The sequence below is a fragment of the Cylas formicarius genome, unplaced genomic scaffold (assembly GCF_029955315.1).
Source record: "Cylas formicarius isolate icCylForm1 unplaced genomic scaffold, icCylForm1.1 PGA_scaffold_7__23_contigs__length_41026272, whole genome shotgun sequence".
In the NCBI taxonomy this organism is placed as follows: Eukaryota; Metazoa; Arthropoda; class Insecta; order Coleoptera; family Brentidae; genus Cylas; species Cylas formicarius.
This window is the reverse complement of record NW_026844352.1, coordinates 31092885-31112141: the sequence shown is the minus strand read 5'-3', so window position 1 is coordinate 31112141 and position 19257 is coordinate 31092885. Positions and strand designations below refer to the sequence as shown.

Below are 19257 nucleotides of genomic sequence, written 5' to 3'. Positions count from 1 at the left end.
TTTTAGAACAGACGTGAATAACTTAAATCTAAGATTTAAAGGGGTCATAGTTCCTCCTCACCGATCTGGTATATTTGAAAGATCCTTCAGTTACGACAGTTACTATATAATGACCTGGCCCATTTCGTTCAGAATGCGATAATAAATTTTTTCCAAATAAACTAAAAACGTGGTTATGTTCTAGAATTTAAAGAGAAAAAAAATGGAAAAAAACATTGAGAAGTTACAGAACGCAGGAAGAATCAAACCAATGTACACTGCTAGTATTCTTTAAAAATTTGTGGTACTTACAGTACTTTAGCCTCCACTTAGCTCATAGTTTTTTTTATTTACAGAGGTAAGTTTAGGTTTTTCTTTCTGTTATATAATTAATTCGGTACTTAACACAATTGTAAACATTAATTAAAACCATGGTGTGATGTATGTGTAAGGATAAGTGTAGAAATCAGCAAGCAGATACGTCTGCGCGCTGCACTCTTGCCTTTTCTTGTAAATTTTCCTTGTCGAAATTACCCGAATAAACTATATTATTATAATTATTATTATAATATTTCACTTAAGAAAGTACTTTTCCAAACTAGTACTGAATTTGTTAACTTTCTTTGTTGGTTTAAAAATTATTGCCTGTTAAAGTGTAATAAATTGGTACACCCTGTATATATTTCTTCATAGACAAGTATGCCTGTAAGTTTATAGTAAATAATTTATTTTCTTATCTAAATCTACACATAAATATTTCTAGATTCAAATATGTACAAAAATTTATGATACAAAAACAAAACAGAAAATTAAAAAGTTATTGTCAGCGTCACTCATCAACCTTGGATGTATTGAACAAATTCAAATATTTGCCTTTTGTGATTTCCTTTGACTCCTCAACTCCTAACTGATAGGCGATATCATGTAATTCTTTCACCTTAGCTATCAAACCTGATGTTGATAAAGATGCCAATTCTAAAATAAATTAATACTTTCTTAAAAAAAAATTAAACATTAAAGAAATGACGTGAAAAACGTTTACTGATCGGATACAGTAGAAGTATACTCACGATGTAAATAATTCTGATCCTCCTCATTGAGTTCTCTAGAATAGGGCATTTTGTGTGACGTATAACTATTGTGGCTGTTCATAAACTTTGTCATACCTGGAACTAAGGACCCAGTTACTATAAAATCCCAAGAGTGTGCGCGTTATTACTTTTCTCTGGCCACATTTCTGGCGAAGCCCTATCCAGATTTTCCATAGCCAAAAGACTGCGTCCGAATTCGACCAAGTTTTCCGAGTGCTCACCTTCTGCAACAAAAATCAATGGCATTTGACAGATGGGCAGCTTCAAACGGCGCATAATATTATTTTCTAAAATAATGTCACCATAATGTTGGATTTATGAAAAGCTACATTCGTGTTGCTTCAAGGCGTTGTAATAAGTGATAAAACAGCACCAAGTGAGTTTAAAATCATTTAAAAACGAAAAAAAATTGTTACCTTGTTCAACGCTCCCGGGTTTCTCGTCGGCCATCTTGCAATTGTACCAACAATTTGGGCAATAACCAAAATCACTAGGTTTTAAAAGTAAGCCGTTAAATATTGCAATTAAAGCGCTATAAAACAAAACCTGGATTTACTTTCAACCGGTTTTTGCTTTTTATATTTTGATTAAGTCGTTCAAATGCGTCTGATAACAGTTCAATCCATTTTTTGAATAGCAGAGCGGAAATAATCCTCAAAAATTATGTTGGTAACTTGTGATGTTTTGCTTTACTGAACGAATGACTACTAACCTAAATGGTGTGAATTTTCATAGCCGTTCAATTTTATATGGAAGTATTATCTCACGCGGGTAGATGTTTTACGATGAATTAGATTTGCAATCAGTTATTCATGCTGTAGTGTAATTGATTATTTAGAATCGCTTGAAATACGTCGCTAGGTGAGTACCTTGGTGATGTTTACGCCACTAATGACACAAGTTGTGCGTAAGATGATTAATAGTAATATAACATTAATTGATGCGAGGTAAGAGTTAGGACGCTGCCTCAATTGCACAAAAATTGCGTGAAGACTGCCAGTAAATGCAGCAACATAGATTAAACGCTAAAAATGCTTATTGAACTATGGGCGAGAAATGGTTTTCAGATATTGTGCCTATGTTGATTTTGTGCATGCTTTATGCTTTTACTACCATCAATAGCAAAACCTCCTTTTATTGTAGCACCAAATATGTAACTATCTATTGTTTGTTTGATACAGAACTTTGATCATGGGTTCAACACTGTCGGAGCCAGTAACAACCAAGGATACGGCATGTGTGAGAAACTCAAGTTTCAGGGTTGGCTCCAGCTGTATGCAGGGATGGAGGATAAATATGGAAGATTCTCACACTCACATCTTATCGTTGCCAGATGACCCAGGCACTGCGTTTTTTGGTGTATATGATGGTCATGGTGGAGCAAAAATTGCTGAATATGCTGGCAAGCATCTGCACAAATATATTATAAATAGAGAAGAGTATCGAGGGAACAATGTATCCGCTGCAATGAGAGAGGCTTTTTTGGAACTAGACCAGGCTATGATAGATGAAGACTCACTTAAAAGTGAAGAGTCGGGATCCACTGCCGTTACAATTATTATCAAAGGAGATCAACTATACTGTGCCAATTTGGGTGACTCAAGGGCAATTGCCAGTGTCAATGGCAAGTTAGAAATTTTATCAAAGGACCATAAGCCTAATAACATGGAGGAGTACAACCGGATTGTTGCTGCAGGTGGATGGGTAGACTGCAATAGAGTTAATGGAAATTTAGCTCTATCTCGGGCACTTGGAGATTATATATTCAAGCAAAATTCTAGTAAAGGACCAGAGGAACAGATTGTTACAGGTTAGTAATTAATTTTTTTATTTATTTTATGAATGTCCCTATTTGGTTATCAACTTTGGAAATTTGCTGATTTATAAACATTAGCATTACCAGAAGTAATAGAAAAAACAATCACTGCCGATTGGGATTTTCTGGTACTGGCTTGCGATGGCATATGGGATGTAATGAGCAGTTGGGAAGTCATTAAATTTGTTATTGAAAATATAGCAAATGGATCAGAGCCTGAAGAGATTTGCGAAAATATTATGATGAGATGTCTTGCACCTGATTCTCAGATGGCTGGACTTGGCTGCGACAATATGACAGTGGTAATTTCCTTATATAGTTATTACAACATTTTTTTATCACTATGTATTTAGGTTATTGTTGCTCTATTGCATGGAGGTACCTATGAACAGCTCCAGGAAAGGTGCAAAGGTTATCTTGAAGAGCTATAAGGCTGCAAAAGCTTGAGGAGGAGCAGCACCAGTTGGAATGCTAAGCGACCTCTGTAAATAAATTGTACATTGTTTTTTTTTTGTTGATACCTATATATATATATATTTGCGTTAGAAGAGTGGTTTACCGAGTTTTTACAAATGTAGTATTAAATTTTGTGATGTCAATTGTCATAATATCAGTTTTAGATTGATGATTCGGTTCTTTAATATTTTGGATTTTGACAAACTGGATAAATATTTTAGTATTAAATTTGACTTTTTTTCTACCTCATCTCCAATCATGAACTTCAAATATATGGTATAACAAAAATACTTTATTCCAACATTTTTTTTATTAACTTCAATTTAATAAACCGTATCTAATTAAAATATGTCTGAACCTGTCCGTCTTGCATTATTCAAAGCTTCTTCAGCAGTTAATTTCTCTTCCTGTGATGGCTCAATACTATTCCCATATTCGTCCAATTTGCCCTCATTAAAATCTTTCATTATCTTTGGAGCGTAAACCACATTAAACAAGTCTTGAGGGGTAAATTCAGTTTGAGTAATCTCAGGTGTTCTATATGATACATAAGGAAGTAACTAAAATTTGAAGATTATCACTTCAAGGCCTTAAATTATTGATTTTTTTTTACTTTACAATCCTTTAAGTCGGGCACAATTAGTTTGGGAATTTTTTCAGGAATTACAACAAATTTTCCATTCAGTTCATGCCCAATGTCCCTTACACCCCGTTCTGCAATATATTTATATATAATATAAGTAAAAATGCACTGGATACTTACTGTGTACAGGAACATCAGGATCTGGATTTGTGATTCGTTGTTTTTTGAATTGTCGACTGCCCCGTTTATTAAATATTTGAAATTTTCTAAAATTCCTTTTGCCCAAATTGACAGATGAAGTAGTAAACAATCTTTTAATTATATGGCTTGACATTTCGTCTCAATTCTTTTGGTTAACATATGTCGATTTAAAATACAGACCAAATAATACCTATTTCTTATTCTTCGGACCAAAATTAATGAAGGCCATTAAAATTTAGGCACCCACAGAATAATACTTCCACATAAATAAGAGAAGTATGGATCTGTGGTAAATTTGGTACTTCTTTATTTACCAGGGTGGCGAATGACCATGGTACTTTGAGAAGTTGTTTGGGAAGTGTTTTAAGAAGAAGAAGATTAACTATGGTAAGTTTGTAATTTAGAATACATATTTAAAAACCAAAGTAGGGTTGTTCCCATCAAAGTATCGATGCCTACTCACTTCGCTAGTACTCAAATTTTTTTCGATACTACTCAAATAAATACTCCTAAAGTATCGATACTTACTCATATCGATACTTTTAGCAGCTTATTTTTTTTATTTATTTTAAGGAAACTAACAATGAACGTCGAAGGACAATAATTAAAACAAAATTAAGAAGGAAAAGAAAACTTTTTTTATAAAGGTTTGCGTCACGTTAAGCACTTACTTTGAACAAAAAACTCCATGATGACATTGGAACAATAAATCGATGATTAAAATAAATAAAATTATTCGTAGGCAACCTCTTGCACGTTTGACAATTTATGATGGTTGACAATGAAAAAAAAATAAGGGCGGACGTTTTTCTCGCCTTTGGCTCGGGTTCGGTCGAGGGAACTCGGACGAGTTCAGCTTTTCTGGCTCAAGACAACGCGTCACTACAGATCAGATAGAGATTATGTTTGTCTGGTGCGTTCGATTTTTTTTTAATGGTGAGGCTGATTCGATTTGATACCAAATATTTTGATTTCGATACCGAGTAAGTATCGCAAGATTGATTCGATGCTATAAATACTTGGTATCGAATCAAAAGTATCGAGTACCTACTCTTATTTACTACTATCGGAATATCCCTAAACCAAAGTTAATCTAAGGTCTAAGAAAAAGATGGACCCATGACCTAGCGGTTAATCGGGTTTTCTGTGGCCATCCTATAGCTGCTAGAGATATGTATTGAATTAGTGACCTATGATGCCTCATAAGACTGGATTTGACTATATGCGATTCCACTGATTTCCATTAATTTTTATTGGCCTCGGTATTCTTTTTAATAAACGCACGCGGCAGATCAAGTTTTCAGCTTTTTACATAGGTTCAGATTTTTTTATGCTAAATGAAAGCCTGGGCATAAACCATTTTAAAAGCCAAAAAAGCCACATACAATATAAAAACAAGCTAAAACTGAAACAGGATTGGGCATTAATAGTGAATCTACCTTGGAGCTTAGAATTGACTGTTTAATATAATAACATTTCATTGAAAAGAATAAATAAATAGAAGGAATAAAATTGAATGTTTTTGCCTATAAATGAACAAGTATTTTAGAGAGTTGGTGAAAATCAATCAAATAATTATTATAAAGGAGGGATTCACATGCAATAAACATTATAAAACTATTGCGCATACCGTGACTTAATGGACATTAAGCACATGAGCTTATAAATTGATTAAAAAATTACAAATAAAATACTTGTGTTATTCCAAAATTATATTTTAAACAAATATTTAACAATACAAAAAGGCGTACAGCAGATGTAATTCTGAGGAAACATTTGACTAGCATTTAACAATCATGATTTTGGGATTTGTTAAGAAAACAAAATGAGATATTTTATTTCACTATATAGGAATGCTACAAGCAGATTTCAACTGAATAGTAACATTTTAGCTAAAGATTTTTAAGGTGAATCTTTTTTAAATTATTGTTTGCACCATACAGGGAATTTTTATGAATGTAATCAATTACTTTATCTGGTATCAAATACTTTACAGATTCAGACCTTTGAAATGCCTTTCTTATCTTTGTGGAGCTTATTTCATTTTGTATCCATTCAGTAACTATTGTGATGTTTGATCTGTATTTTGTAAGAATATCTGAATTATAAATAAATTCATTTGGATTTGAATTTGATCTAGTGATAACGACCAGCCCATGCTGCCCTACAATAGCTTCAATATCATCGTCTGACCATAGGCCAGGAGTTCCAAATGACTCCAGCAAATCGGCACCACACAACAACTTTACTGTTATACCTGCATTGTGATAACGAATATCTTCCGGCAACCATTTGAAATCTGCTTCATTCAAATTATCTTCATTAGAATGTAATACAGAATTGATATGATTTTGATGGTATTGTAGGATTTGTTTGGTTCGACTCCATGTTTCCTGGTTTGCCTCCCAATCAGATAATTTTATCCAATTATTATCTTGTAGGGCAAGGTTAATCATGTTCAGACGGTGAGTGGAGGATTCTAAATCCTTTTTGCCATAAGAATCATGTACAGGGGAGATAATTCCTCCAACCACTTCACATTTATTCACCTCCTGCAAATGATCTTTGGCGATTTCAAACATCCTTAAGTGCATGTTAGTAGGCGGATTAAAGCAGCCGCATGCGAGTAAAACCACTGCATTTGATTGTACTTTTATAAACTCCATTCCGAAAATTCGTTTTTCATGAAAAGGTAAGTTAAAAAATGATGGACAGCAGGCGTACATAACCTTACGCCATGCAGATAACTAAACTTTCAATAACTTATTTAGTGAATTCTAATGGTGGTGTGAATTAACATCAATAGGATCTAACAAAATACTCAGGAAAACAATATATAGTCATGACTTTAGATTACGCACAGAATAGCATGGATAACTATTCTTCTTTATTTAAATAATACAGGTAAAGACATCTGTTCTTTGATTACACTAACTAGAGTTGTGTCAATCGCGATTGATTCGGTCACACACGACGACCGATCGACCGACCGTACCAAAACAATATGATTCATGAGGCAAGCCACGGAAAAGGAATGGAAGTATTGTTATAACTATTCTATAGTATTGAGCTGCGACAACGGTTGCTAGATTTGTTTGTGTTGAATGTAATTTTGAATGAAATATCTATTTCCACACAGGTATTTAATTTAAACAAATCAATGCATTACTGGTGCAACCCAATACGTAGCACCTATTTTGATAAAATCATGATTCAATAAAAAACAGAACACAGCTAAATTTATACTAACAAGAACAGAAAACATAACATATAGACACTACAAATATTTCAAATTCAAATGAATCTGAATCGGTTGTTCCGACTTGTGTTGGAATCAAAAAGAATTGAAATGAACGATTGATTGAAATAATTCGGTCCTTTTCGAAACGGTCACTGATTGATTCGGTTCTCCTAAATCAACGATTGACACAACACTAACACTTCAATTCAATTATGCGTTTCACAAAAAAAAATGTTGGGCTCGACTGCTAGGATCATTCGCCCATTGCCGACTTCCGTCGAGGATTTTCGCTTCTGGTCAATGACCACCACGTGCAAAGAAGAAAAATAACCAATAATTTGCTCAGCTAGCAAAAAACGATTCTGACCGATACCAAAAAAATTGGCTTCCCCCCGCTTCCACTGCCTACCATCCGGGCCCATCCGGCCTCCATACCGGCGTGAACAGGGAAAAACGACGGGGCCGACGACGATTATCACTTTAAAACATGCACTGAACACTAAAAACACTAAGTCCACACAGTGGAAACCGATATCAAACTTTTGAGGACGAATACAAGGGATTCTGTCGGGAGCGAACGGAGGTTAAACCGCCTCGTGCAATGCTCCACCACAGAATAAAACACTAACACTAACATCTCTCCAGGATCTTTATCTACCCTTATTTCTCTTGGCTGTGATTGCTATGATCACTCGGCCACTTACGAATATACTTAAACATGTTCTTTATAATCTGGAGGGTGCCTTAATTCAAAGAGACTAGACCCTCCGAGGGGAACGGAAACAACAATTGGAACCCTTCAAAATTCTTTAACCGATAGCAAAAAACGGCCTGCCCCGCTTCTCCCAGCGACCGACCGGGCCCATCCGGCCACCAGACCGGCGTGAACAGGAAAAAACGACGTGGCCGACAACGATTATAACTTTAAAACATTCACTGAACACTAAATCCAAATCCAAAACGATAAGTTATCAACCCTTTTAAAATATCTACTGCTACTCCTACCTCACCTAGTTAATTCGAAATAAGTGCTAGGCGTTATTGGTATAGGAGAGCTTGTGCTTTAATAATTTTCGATTGCTAGAGAATTTAATCGCAAATCCTTGTATTGAAAGATTTAGAACACAGAATTCTAAGCCTAGTATGGAGAATAACCACAGACGGTCAGTTACTGTCGACCCGAAGTGGGAGCTGTGACGTATTGTTTCTTTCAAAGCGTTGACCATTTATATTCTGTTTCGTGTTCTCGACCTCTAACTGTCGATTGTCAAAATTATAATTAACCACAGAATGCTACACGAAAAATATGGATCTAGAATGTGAAAACTATTTGAACTTAATAATGGGTGAAACAAGGTTTGACAACACATATTTTATTCAGTGGTTTGATGTTCGGAGAGATTAGCTCAAAAAAAAATAGCATTCTGTGGTGTGTCGTCAGCTAAAGCGCCATTTTACATAATACAATATCATTTCATTTTTTTTATTTTACGGTTGTAGTGTAGCGACGTTATTCTAGCTATTGATAATTTTAACGCATATTGCAGATAAGTGGGTAAAAACATTGTGACATCTTCAGGTTGTATACGATTTTTGTCACAAAAATGGCGAAGCCTACATTCAAAAAGGGAGACAAAGTATTTGCAAAAGTTAAAGGATATCCTCCTTGGCCAGCTGCGGTAAGTGTAATAGAGTGTAAAGTCTAAATTTTATTCAAAATTGGTAATACTAAATAAAGTGCTTAAAATGTTTGTTACAGATTGTAGAGGATATTGGCAAAAGAAAATACAGTGTTATATTTTATGGTACAAAAGAGACGTAATAAGTTTTTTCCATAATGTTTTTCATTTCCATTATCCTTTTCTTGTTTTAGAGGTACCATAAAGGTAGAAGATTTGTGTTATTATTTGCAAAATAGAGACAATTATGCTCCAAAATATCTTAAAAGGGCAGGATATGAAGAAGCTGTAAATGAAATTGATGCTGCTGTAAAACAAGATGGTGGAGATGGTAGTGAAAATTCAACCTATTCACCCTTAAAACATGATGTAAGTATGTGATATAATAAATTCTTGGGTACTTTATATTAGTATTCTTTAGAAGAGTGTTCAAGATGTTTCTGATTCTTCAACTGATGGTTCAATTACTGAAAAGAAAGCTATTAAAAGAAAAGCAAATTCTCTTCCAGATGAACCAGCCGCCAAAAAGTCTGTAGGTCGGCCAAGAAGGAAATCAATAGCAATTGATTTAAAGGGTAATGGAAAAATTATTCATTTAAATTAGTTATTAATAACATTAATTTTAGATGATGGACCAATTGAAAATCAACATGAGAAAGAACCCAGAAAAAAATTAGCTCATGTAGATTACAAGGTCAGTTTAGCTGAAACTATAATAAAAGAACAAAAAGAAGAGGATAATAGCCCAAAAGAGTAAGTTTCCTTATATCAGGTGCATATAATGCATGAGATTTTAAATGATTTAGTCATTTACACTGAATCATCTCATCTAAACTAATGAGAACAAACCAACACTAGAACATTTATTCTGGAAGTCATTGTTTAGTTTTTGTATGTTCAAAAATATGGGGCTTCAGGGGTAGTTCTTGATTCATTAATTAATATGTTCATCCATTTGCTGGGCAAAAAGGTTATTTGATATATAAACCAAAATGCAAAGATATAATTTTGGTGTTTTGAGTAACCTCACAGTATTTAGGACCTTGCCGACAAACACACCTGAAGATCAGAATGTTTGTGCGATTTTTCCTTACATTTGAATTAATCTTTATCTTGAAATAGTTGTTGCATTGACGTTTCTTGAAGTTGAAAAATTTAATATAAGATAAACTGCAAATTGTTTGACTAAGGCTTTTGTTTAGTGTATACAAGTAATAATTTTTGTTATAGTCATCCTCATTAGTAGTAATCAAAACATGACTTAGCAGGTATTCATTTAAAGAAAAATGTACTAATGATATTAAATAGGTATTACAAAATAGGGTGAAATATCCAACAACCAGAAATGTACATTTGGTTATTGTTGGTTAGCTATTGTAACCCAACAGCATAAATACAGGATCTAGCCAACAGATTCTCCAACAGTTAAGATGAATTTGTGCCATGCATCCAAACAAAGTCAAACAAAGTTAAATATTGAACTGGATCATATGCTTATATTTTGTCTTAGGCCTGAATTTGTTTCAATAGAAGATAATACAGACTCTACTCTACAACCCGAAGAAATAACTTTAGCCACAGCTAGTAAGTTTGATGTTGTTACTGAAAGATTGCTCAAGAACAATGTTTTATATGTGAGTCTTGTTTTTCATGTGTAAATTAAAATACGACAATGAAGTTATTTTTTAGGGAAAATATGTTAGAGACCATGAGAGTATTTACAAAGGTATGACTTGTATTCAGAATTGTAATGTTTTTTTTTGGTTCTAAAAATAATGGTTCAATTTGCAGGTAAAGCCGTAGAGACTAGAGAAGATGGCAAGAATACCGTTTTTCCAGTAAAATTACCATTAGGGCCAGTGTGTGGTTTGAAGATTCACAGAGAGTGGCCCTTGAAGTTCTCTGATGAGTATGATAGGGCATTGTATGATGAAAAAGTAAGGCTGGGCGAGTTGTAGTACTAATTTTTTCTAGCTATTTTCTTAGAGCTATTGGTGATTAAGTACATAGTAGGATATAATTTATAAATATTTTTTACATAACAAAAAACTTTTGTTTAGGTAGGGACTGAGCTATTAGAACTAAAAAAAAAATTGATTACTGGGAATAAAATTGCAGTAGACGAAGAACAAGATTTAATCATTCTTGACATTAATATGACTGTAGATGACATAAAAGAAATATCTTATAAAAGGGACATTGAAGCTAAGCAAAGTCGGTTAGAAAGGTTGAAAATAGAAGCAAGTTTAGTGTCTCTAGATTCAAAAATCAAAGATAGTCTGGGTAAGGTTTCCTTCAAATATTGGGTATAAATTATTTGTCATTGACAGTGCTATTCACAGGTTTAGACAAAGCAGATCCTACTTTGGCTCTGGAACACCTAAAAGAGTTTGACACTGTGGACTTTGACCCTCTAATGTTGAAGAAGCACCCTCACATCATGGATACTGTGAGGAGGTTGCGCAAATATGTTGGAAATGTAAAAGAATGGAACATGACAGATAAAGAACTAGAAGAATTTATGGCAAAGGCGGCGAAGATTAGGACAGAAGCTGAAAAACTGTATGATAAAATTAAGGTGGGACTTAAATATTTCTTTTAATTTTCTTTTCATTATACTTTACTTTTAGAGTTTATTCGCACTCCCAGATTCAAAGATACCGTTCTGGGATGCATTTTTGGAAATTCTTACAGACTTTCGAAACCATTGTAAATCTTTAACAGATGAACAGATTTCTCTTCTTTGCGCAGAACCGAGTAAGTATATTCAAGAACTCTTTAAGTGCGTAAAATTCAGAATTTTGTGCCTGATGAAATATATTTTTTATCAGATTCCCGGAAGGCATTTTTTGATAGATTAGATGATGCTTCAGAGTTGCAGAAGACGGTTGAAATAAGCGACATTTGAATCAATGAAACCCACTATGTTTGAATCTCTATATTGTGAATGTCGTGTACAATTAGTAGGATTTTATGAACTATCATATTTTTTAAAACTTATTTACCAGCAAAATGTAATTGATATTGATTCCACATCATTTTCTGTTTACTTACGAAAAACTTTATATCAAACACTGTTTACTTTACCAGCAATTTTGGTAAAAACATAAGTTAATAAATTAATTTTGGAATCTAATAGTAGTTTATGTAGCAAGCAAAGTGATATTTTACTTGAAAAGTAGGTAAGTTCCAAAACAAAGCCTGCAGCAGCGAAATTAGCAACATATACAAGAATCTGTAAATCGACTATTACTTTTAATAAAACAGCTTGGAATTTTTTTTCTTTTAGAAGGCCACCAATTACAATTCTATTGCAAAAAAAATACAGTTAACATGGCGGTCAATGGCGTGGATGTGCTGGTCCATTTGTCCTCGCTGCAAATGGTTGACAGTAACCAGCACCACATACGCCACGCTATGTTTTTTTATTTTCGTTGTAGACTTGACAAATATAAATAAGAACACAACATGTTTTGTTCTTGTTTATTTATTAAGTCAAGCTGACAACATCTTTGCTTTTGTAATATATTTATTAGTCAAAACAAGCTGAATTTCGTACTATTCACAAATCTTCTGCATTCCTTGACATCCAATGTAGACGTTTCACCAATTATCCTGTTGGCTTCTTCAGAGGTTAACAAACTGCTCATATATTGTTATATTGTTTGAGGGTTCGGAGTTAAAAGAAGGGGTGTGGTGGGGTATGAACATGATCTTGGATGACTGATTCCCATATTGACTGAGTCGCGGTTAAGATTGTTTGGTTGCTTATAGATTTCTATAGATTCTCGGATCTTTCTTTGGTTGAGGAATTGATTGCATACAACAATTTTATTTTTATCAAATAAAATTTAATGTCCGGTTTCGTGACTGTGATCGGCGACTGTTGATGAGTTTATTTGTCGTAGTCTTAAGGCTCTTTCATGTTCTTTGAGCATAGTTGATATTTTTCATCCTGAATTTTGTCTCTGACGAATCGAAGATGTTGAGAGATTTTTTGACGTTATATTTCTTAATAACTTTTTATATGTTGTCAGTGAGTTTTCAATGTAAGGTAGGACACTAGTAGCAAGTGTGGGGTTGCTTTCGGACTCATTGTATTTGGAAGGTTGTGGTGAAGTGAGTGTGAGTGTGAGTGGTGAGCCGGAGGGTAATGTGACAATGCATTAAGGTATCAGGCTGTAGGCGTAGGTTTTCTGTAAACAGAATGATTCAATATTAGGTCTGATTTTAGGTCATTAGTTTCTAATTCAATGGTAAAACGTATGTTAAATGGTCAAGGAAATTTCGGAGGTTTTCTAGACCATACAGCCAAATAAAAGTATCTACCAACGAAAAATCCAAGAATCTGTAGAAATCTATAAGCAACCAATCTCAACCGGGACTCAGGTCCTTTCACCAATGTGCATGCCCCCTCAAACAATATATAAGTTATTCGAGTAGAATGCGACACAGTTTCATTTAAGCTGTAAAGAAGCCAACAGGATGATTGGCGAAACGTCAGCAAGTTCGACTCAGTAAAAACCGACGCAGGAGGAATCCAGATGATGTAAATATACTACAGTAGCCTGTGCAAGTTTTTTTGAAAAATGAAACTGACTATTTTAATTTAAATACTTTTACAACCATCAGGTTCTTATAAACTAACCTCCCTGCAAATTCTGCATCCTACCATAAATATACATACATACTGTGGCGTATTTGAGAAAATGAATGAAAATTTTGTAAATTTTGGACGCCCTGTAAGCGATAAAGAGTATCAATTTCTCAGAAACCCAAAAATGAAATAATATACCGGGCGTTCCAGTTTGACATGGAGCGACTTATGTAATTTCACGGTTTCGTTTGATGAACGCGAACAATTTTAGTTGTTTCAAAAACGTATATTTTAATTTAATTATATGAATTGATTTTTAGGAACCAATGCAAGAATTTCTTAGCATATATTTGTTAATGCTTAGTTTGACTACAGCATAAATTTCTCCTGTCTCGTACTATTCTAGGCGTATCTTTTTTACCCGCAAGTTTCCCCTGTGGGCGGGTTATATTTTTCTTTTTCGGCATACAGCGTGATTTACAAACGAAGACGAAACATTATTCGAGAAGTAAATGAAACCTTTAGAAAATATTAGATCTTTTCTATAAAGTTTTTATCTAGGACGTTTAAATTTGTTAAAAAATTTGTTCAACGGAAAAACCAATTTTCACTTCCTCTACATATTTTAAAACCGAGTGAGAGAACTTGGCACATTGATTTACACAAACTGCCATTTTGCCACAATTTCGATATTCCAGTGGCGGAGACACAGGGTAAGTATTAGTGAGTAGGTATTAATTTTATAAATAAAATAGTAGGGCCACTGGTTTGTTGTAACAGTCACAAAATTTTTGGATTCTAAATTCAATTCTCTATAAATTCTTTCTTAAAAAATATGTCTTTCAGATAAGCTTGTTTTTAGTATAATTTAAAAAACGATATAAAATCACAATTAGATTTGAAATTTTATAGAAGGCATGCAATTGGAATTTTGATATTCTATCAATAATGGAACTATTTTTCTAATTTGTTTTACTAGAAAATCAAATAAAAAATTTAATGCCTTTTTAAGATGCATGCAGAAGTAGTAATTTACAAAAAAATTAAAGATGAATCCAAAAGTTTCAATTATTTAGGAACTATTTTATTATTATTAAAAATAATGTAAATAAATTAAGTCCAGATCTTGACGTTTAACACACTGTATCATTTTAACGAAGTATCATAAATAAAATAAGAGCTCACTCGAACGCAATAAGTTAACATATAATTTTTAAATGATTAATAAATGCGAATATTACTGAAAAATAGATTTGTGTAGGGAAACTATAATATCATTGTTATATGAACATCTTTCCTTTTTTATATTAATTTCTGTATTGCACGCTTTTATGAAATAGATCTACAAAAACATTTTTTCAAAACAGTGATAAATAAGACAGATATAGTACTTTGTCGTACTAGTGCTCCTCTCTGTATGTATAAGTCATATTTGGTATTAATATTTTAGAAATTATCCTTTGATTTTGAAAATCTGTAACTAAAAGCATTTGTATTATTGTATTATTAATTTTTTGCTCAGAATACAAAATCAGAATAATCTACAGGGTGTTCTATTCAAAATGTTACGTATGTGCTGTATACGATGGATTTTTGGAACTAAAAGCGTAACTTGTAATAAGCACATCAAAAATAATAAAAAATAAAAATAAATTTTTAAAATTTGTTCTTAAAGAAATTCCTTAACAAGCTGTAAGTAGTTTTGCAAGTATTGCCTGATCTTATCTGATCATTACATTAATTTCAGAAAATGAGATTTGTTTGACAGGAAATGTTATGATTTTTATCAAACAGATAATACTTTGAAGTACCCAAATATCTAGAACAAATGGAATATCTGTACTTATATAGTGAAACAGGTCCACTTAAGCACTCTAGACTATTTTTCTTACCGTAGGTAAATTATAAGGAAGGAGAAATTTCGGCAAAATGAAAACTATAACGATTTTGGTTGTAATAGCCAGTTACATTTCAGGTATACCATTTACATTACTTACAATATTATTTGTTTTGCTGCTGGGTTCTGTACTACGTGAATTATTTCCAGCTGGTCCTACGAACCCCTCAGGACGTATTTCATATGGTGAAGTCGCTGAACGCGGTCAATTTCCCTATCAGGTATCAGTTCAACTCTCTCTAGGATTTACATTCTATCCTTCTTGTGGAGGAAGTATTTTGTCACCTGAATATATTTTAACTGCCGCCCATTGTTTTCCAATTCCCGGTGCAGCAAGTTATCAAGTGCTTGCAGGGATAACTAATGTGTACGATGTCAACGTAGGAGAACAGAGGCGAAACGTTTTGAATTACGTCATACACGAACTTTATCAAAGGTGAATAATGCAACTGTTTTTGAGATTTTTAGCAATTGAATATCTCCCACGATTGTTGAAGCTATGAACCTAATAAATTGCTTCGGTTTTGTTTTCCTGCGTTCATTAATTATCAAAAAATTGGGAGGAACTTTTCCTTTTGTCACTGATGCCTTGAATAATCGAATTTGCAAAGTTTATATTAACTGATTTTTACTTTTAGTGGATTTGTCCTAGCTTCTCCTCATGACATTGCCGTGGTGCAATTAACAGATCCCCTTATCTATACCGACACCATCAAACCCATTGCTCTTCCTCCTGTAAATGCAGAATTCACAGGAATTGCTACCCTTTCAGGTTGGGGTGAGACTGAGACAGGTAGAGAATCAAGTATTTTGTTATATGCAGAAATACCACTTATCGATGTGACTGGTAAGTGTTTTCTAATATATGTCTTGCCTCATATTTATTATTAAGTTATTATTAATATGTGGGTTACGTTTTTTAGAATGCAATAATGCTCTGGTAAAACTTATGGATCCTAGAGCGAATAACCCGTTTGATTCGCAGACCAACATTTGCACCTTTTCGACAACATATCAATCATCATGTACTGGGGATTCTGGTGGACCGTTAGCCTTAAATGGAACCCTCATCGGTATCGTCTCTTGGGGCATGGGGAACTGCGGGGACAAGATCTACTCGCCGTCTGTTTACGTTAAAGTATCAAAATATATAGATTGGATACAACAGCATTCTGACTTGTGATTCTAAAAACAATGGATAAGCTGAATATTTTAAAAAGAGAATTTTATTCTTTCCTTCCGCAATATGATACAAAAGTGAGGGAATGCAGCTGTCTTACAAATGTTTTCTTAAAAAAAACTGCTAGTAGTAATTATTCCATCAACAATTGCATTGCATCGTAAAACACCTCGTTTTTTCTTTATTATTAAAGTAGATTATACAAATCCAAAAGAAACATATTTTTTAGAAGTATTGCTCACTGTTAAAACATAAATTTATAGTGGACGTTCTGAACTCGTAAATTTTTAAACATCATCTTCGGTGAAATTTAAATCGTCTACCAAACGAAACAGCCAGTAGCTGATATCACGTGCCTTACTGCACTGCACTAGTAGTGTGCTCGTATTTGGCAAGCCTTTACATGACTCATAAGTTTTAGGTATGAAGATTTTTCGGAAAAGAGTTCTCACTTCAGAAGTTGTGCTTCATAAAGCACGACCCACTAATAGAAATATGTTGCCATATACAGGTCGTTATTGAAATAACCTTATATAATTATTTTTTTGTAACCTTATTCAGTCCATCAGGACTATGATAGCGCTATTGGACATCTCATTATCAAACAACCGATATACCTACCGTAGCAACCACTTAATGCATTTTTTTATGGTTATGACCGTCTTGCGTACAAATTACCATACAGATTTCAGTTAATTATTAATAAGCAACAACTTTAAATGACTGTAAAAGTTGGTTGTACCAAATCATTGATTGTAACTAAAATTGTGACAACTCATCTGTGTAAATACTGCTATTCTATAATAAATACTGCTTGCGAGGTGCGCAGAAAGAAAGGAAATGAACGAAAAGAAGGAAAGGAAACTGCGCTACGGACAAAATTCGTGCTACTAACGTCAAGAATAAAAATAATTTAATTTTGGTTACGTACGTTGTCATTTCAATTAAAAGTGTTTGTCAATTAGCCAGAGTTTACTGCCTATACCTATTTCGAACGAGATTTATGTGCAATAAATGAATGAACACAGCAAATTCTTTTTTCTACTACCATCTGTAAAATACCTAATTACGCACCGATCTAGCGTGCGGGAAGCGTCGCTTTACCACGTCAGTTTCGTTTCCCATGAATCCGAGCCACTTCGGACATTTCCGGAATTTTTCCGAGATATTTCGCAGGCTTTGAATTTTGGCGTTTGTCAATTCTGACAGTCATGTCAGTGAATGTATTCGTGTTTTGCGAAAATGTACCCAAAAATTAACTGTCGTAGAAAAAGTATAGTATGCAACACATTTGTAAACTTTTTGACTCACTCGTTTATTAAACACTCGCTCCGATCGTGTCAAATAAACTCGTGAGTCAAATGCCGTTTACCGCACTTGTTGCATAATATACTATATATATAAGTTAGTGAGAGTATGTTTTTTTGCATTAGTTGTTGGTTGTTGGTAAGTCACTTTCGTAATTTTCGAAAAATGTGTTGTTTAATAATGGAAAGGACTATTTTTTTGCGGTTTCAATCGAGTCAGTGTTCCTGTTCAAAACGAATCAGGAAGCTATTGTAGTGTTACCAGACCGCTGGATCATATTTGAACTTGAACACGTGCATGCTCATAGTGAATAAGGGACATTCACTTCCGAACATTTTTAGTGTATAGTTTGTTTGTCTGCTGAACGATTTCTACTTTGTCATTCAATTGAAATCATTAAATCAAGGAGGAAATGTGTACTAAATTAATTTAACATTTAGGTGCTAACTAAAAGACATGCAAAAGTTACATAACTTGACTACCTCTACATATACAAATTAGTAGTTTAGAGACATTAACATTAACATAAACATTATTTTTTTAAAAATGCTTATTATATATCTTTTATATCACTATGCTACACAAAAGCGTTGCAATTTAATAAGAAAACAATCAACTTACTAAAATTACTAAAAACTAGAGTTTTTGTAAAAATTATTACCATCATAGTAATCTGTTAAATTAATCTAATACTAACCAAAACTACGATGTTGGAAAACGGTTAAGCTCCACAGTCCACCTGAGATTAGTCGCCTCAAAGAGTTCCCTTGCAGCTTGTAAACTCTACGATCTTGATTAAATATTTAAGCTTTATCGAGCCACACATAGGTATGGTCTGTTCATAGATATAAGAAAGTGACCAATAGCTTTTGAACGGATTATCCGAGGGTGGTCATTAACATACAATGCAGCAAGATTATTATTAATTAGTAATTAATAATTACCCTAATTAATAATAATAATCTTGTTGCATTGTATGTTAATGATCACCCTTGGATAATCCGTTCAAAAGTAATTGGTCACTTTCTTATACCTATGAACAGACCATACTATCGTTTAGGAGGTTTTGTTAGCGATTATCGGTAGCTCGTGAAGTTAACAATATTTTGGAAAAAAACTTTAGATTTACGAAATTGTTCCAAAGATGACCGCAATAACTATCTCAGAACGCAAGACATATATTTCAATTAACTACTAGCGACAGTGGACGCCTTTACTATCGAACAAAT

At 33.6% G+C, this 19257-nt stretch overlaps 6 protein-coding genes across 12 annotated transcripts; 3 read left to right on the top strand and 3 right to left on the bottom strand.

The window, feature by feature from the left end:
• Positions 1 to 670: 670 nt before the first annotated feature.
• On the bottom strand, positions 671 to 1560 carry LOC132705421 (protein lin-52 homolog). 2 transcript variants are annotated; one of them, XM_060676002.1, is made up of 4 exons: positions 1487 to 1560; positions 1199 to 1294; positions 1050 to 1151; positions 672 to 954 (listed from the first exon to the last, which is right to left on the bottom strand). In XM_060676002.1, the coding sequence occupies exons 1-4, from the start codon at positions 1518 to 1520 to the stop codon at positions 809 to 811; spliced, it is 378 nt and encodes a 125-aa protein (XP_060531985.1). In that variant the 5' UTR covers positions 1521 to 1560; the 3' UTR covers positions 672 to 808. The 2 variants fall into 2 exon arrangements, with proteins under 2 accessions (XP_060531984.1, XP_060531985.1); XM_060676001.1 differs by lacking the exon at positions 1487 to 1560 and having other exon boundaries at positions 671 to 954; positions 1199 to 1346.
• On the top strand, positions 1314 to 3546 carry LOC132705419 (probable protein phosphatase 2C T23F11.1). 2 transcript variants are annotated; one of them, XM_060675999.1, is made up of 4 exons: positions 1314 to 1446; positions 2252 to 2880; positions 2965 to 3188; positions 3240 to 3546. In XM_060675999.1, the coding sequence occupies exons 2-4, from the start codon at positions 2262 to 2264 to the stop codon at positions 3315 to 3317; spliced, it is 921 nt and encodes a 306-aa protein (XP_060531982.1). In that variant the 5' UTR covers positions 1314 to 1446; positions 2252 to 2261; the 3' UTR covers positions 3318 to 3546. The 2 variants fall into 2 exon arrangements, with proteins under 2 accessions (XP_060531982.1, XP_060531981.1); XM_060675998.1 differs by lacking the exon at positions 1314 to 1446 and adding an exon at positions 1740 to 1931.
• Positions 3547 to 3634: 88 nt separating this feature from the next.
• On the bottom strand, positions 3635 to 4396 carry LOC132705420 (large ribosomal subunit protein mL41). The gene is made up of 3 exons (XM_060676000.1): positions 4106 to 4396; positions 3956 to 4056; positions 3635 to 3902 (listed from the first exon to the last, which is right to left on the bottom strand). The coding sequence occupies exons 1-3, from the start codon at positions 4257 to 4259 to the stop codon at positions 3684 to 3686; spliced, it is 474 nt and encodes a 157-aa protein (XP_060531983.1). The 5' UTR covers positions 4260 to 4396; the 3' UTR covers positions 3635 to 3683.
• Positions 4397 to 5831: 1435 nt separating this feature from the next.
• On the bottom strand, positions 5832 to 7014 carry LOC132704888 (nicotinamide/nicotinic acid mononucleotide adenylyltransferase 3). Its single transcript, XM_060675197.1, has one exon. The coding sequence runs from the start codon at positions 6850 to 6852 to the stop codon at positions 6019 to 6021; it is 834 nt and encodes a 277-aa protein (XP_060531180.1). The 5' UTR covers positions 6853 to 7014; the 3' UTR covers positions 5832 to 6018.
• Positions 7015 to 8628: 1614 nt separating this feature from the next.
• LOC132704853 (PC4 and SFRS1-interacting protein) lies at positions 8629 to 12131 on the top strand. 4 transcript variants are annotated; one of them, XM_060675142.1, is made up of 13 exons: positions 8629 to 8723; positions 8915 to 9046; positions 9127 to 9185; positions 9241 to 9415; positions 9468 to 9621; positions 9673 to 9799; positions 10557 to 10680; positions 10736 to 10772; positions 10838 to 10983; positions 11107 to 11329; positions 11389 to 11624; positions 11677 to 11803; positions 11878 to 12129. In XM_060675142.1, exons 2-13 carry the CDS (start codon positions 8972 to 8974, stop codon positions 11952 to 11954), a joined length of 1560 nt encoding a protein of 519 aa, XP_060531125.1. In that variant the 5' UTR covers positions 8629 to 8723; positions 8915 to 8971; the 3' UTR covers positions 11955 to 12129. The 4 variants fall into 4 exon arrangements, with proteins under 4 accessions (XP_060531125.1, XP_060531124.1, XP_060531126.1 ...); XM_060675141.1 differs by having other exon boundaries at positions 8720 to 8860; XM_060675143.1 differs by lacking the exon at positions 8629 to 8723 and having other exon boundaries at positions 8764 to 9046; positions 9471 to 9621; positions 11878 to 12131.
• Positions 12132 to 12463: 332 nt separating this feature from the next.
• LOC132704854 (trypsin-like) lies at positions 12464 to 17742 on the top strand. Of its 2 annotated transcripts, none has more exons than XM_060675145.1 (4): positions 12464 to 15618; positions 15691 to 15976; positions 16179 to 16387; positions 16526 to 17742. In XM_060675145.1, the coding sequence occupies exons 1-4, from the start codon at positions 15573 to 15575 to the stop codon at positions 16675 to 16677; spliced, it is 693 nt and encodes a 230-aa protein (XP_060531128.1). In that variant the 5' UTR covers positions 12464 to 15572; the 3' UTR covers positions 16678 to 17742. The 2 variants fall into 2 exon arrangements, with proteins under 2 accessions (XP_060531128.1, XP_060531127.1); XM_060675144.1 differs by having other exon boundaries at positions 16464 to 17742.
• The last annotated feature ends 1515 nt before the right edge of the window (positions 17743 to 19257 follow it).

What these genes read in the sequence shown, in the direction of transcription:
- LOC132704853 (XM_060675142.1), top strand. Translation starts at nt 8,972, where the DNA reads ATGGCGAAGCCTACATTCAAAAAGGGAGACAAAGTATTTGCAAAAGTT. An exon ending in ATTCACCCTTAAAACATGAT is followed by an intron (nt 9,416 to 9,467) that starts GTAAGTATGTGA and finishes AGTATTCTTTAG; the next exon opens with AAGAGTGTTCAAGATGTTTC. An exon ending in CCATGAGAGTATTTACAAAG is followed by an intron (nt 10,773 to 10,837) that starts GTATGACTTGTA and finishes TTCAATTTGCAG; the next exon opens with GTAAAGCCGTAGAGACTAGA.
- LOC132705419 (XM_060675999.1), top strand. Translation starts at nt 2,262, where the DNA reads ATGGGTTCAACACTGTCGGAGCCAGTAACAACCAAGGATACGGCATGT. An exon ending in AGAGGAACAGATTGTTACAG is followed by an intron (nt 2,881 to 2,964) that starts GTTAGTAATTAA and finishes TATAAACATTAG; the next exon opens with CATTACCAGAAGTAATAGAA. An exon ending in GCTGCGACAATATGACAGTG is followed by an intron (nt 3,189 to 3,239) that starts GTAATTTCCTTA and finishes CTATGTATTTAG; the next exon opens with GTTATTGTTGCTCTATTGCA.
- LOC132705421 (XM_060676001.1), bottom strand. Translation starts at nt 1,346, where the DNA reads ATGCGCCGTTTGAAGCTGCCCATCTGTCAAATGCCATTGATTTTTGTT. An exon ending in AGAAATGTGGCCAGAGAAAA is followed by an intron (nt 1,152 to 1,198) that starts GTAATAACGCGC and finishes CTGGGTCCTTAG; the next exon opens with TTCCAGGTATGACAAAGTTT. An exon ending in GGATCAGAATTATTTACATC is followed by an intron (nt 955 to 1,049) that starts GTGAGTATACTT and finishes AATTTATTTTAG; the next exon opens with AATTGGCATCTTTATCAACA.
- LOC132704888 (XM_060675197.1), bottom strand. Translation starts at nt 6,852, where the DNA reads ATGTACGCCTGCTGTCCATCATTTTTTAACTTACCTTTTCATGAAAAA.
- LOC132705420 (XM_060676000.1), bottom strand. Translation starts at nt 4,259, where the DNA reads ATGTCAAGCCATATAATTAAAAGATTGTTTACTACTTCATCTGTCAAT. An exon ending in TCCTGATGTTCCTGTACACA is followed by an intron (nt 4,057 to 4,105) that starts GTAAGTATCCAG and finishes AATATATTGCAG; the next exon opens with AACGGGGTGTAAGGGACATT. An exon ending in CCGACTTAAAGGATTGTAAA is followed by an intron (nt 3,903 to 3,955) that starts GTAAAAAAAAAT and finishes TTCAAATTTTAG; the next exon opens with TTACTTCCTTATGTATCATA.
- LOC132704854 (XM_060675144.1), top strand. Translation starts at nt 15,573, where the DNA reads ATGAAAACTATAACGATTTTGGTTGTAATAGCCAGTTACATTTCAG. An exon ending in AATAGCCAGTTACATTTCAG is followed by an intron (nt 15,619 to 15,690) that starts GTATACCATTTA and finishes AATTATTTCCAG; the next exon opens with CTGGTCCTACGAACCCCTCA. An exon ending in ATACACGAACTTTATCAAAG is followed by an intron (nt 15,977 to 16,178) that starts GTGAATAATGCA and finishes TTTTACTTTTAG; the next exon opens with TGGATTTGTCCTAGCTTCTC.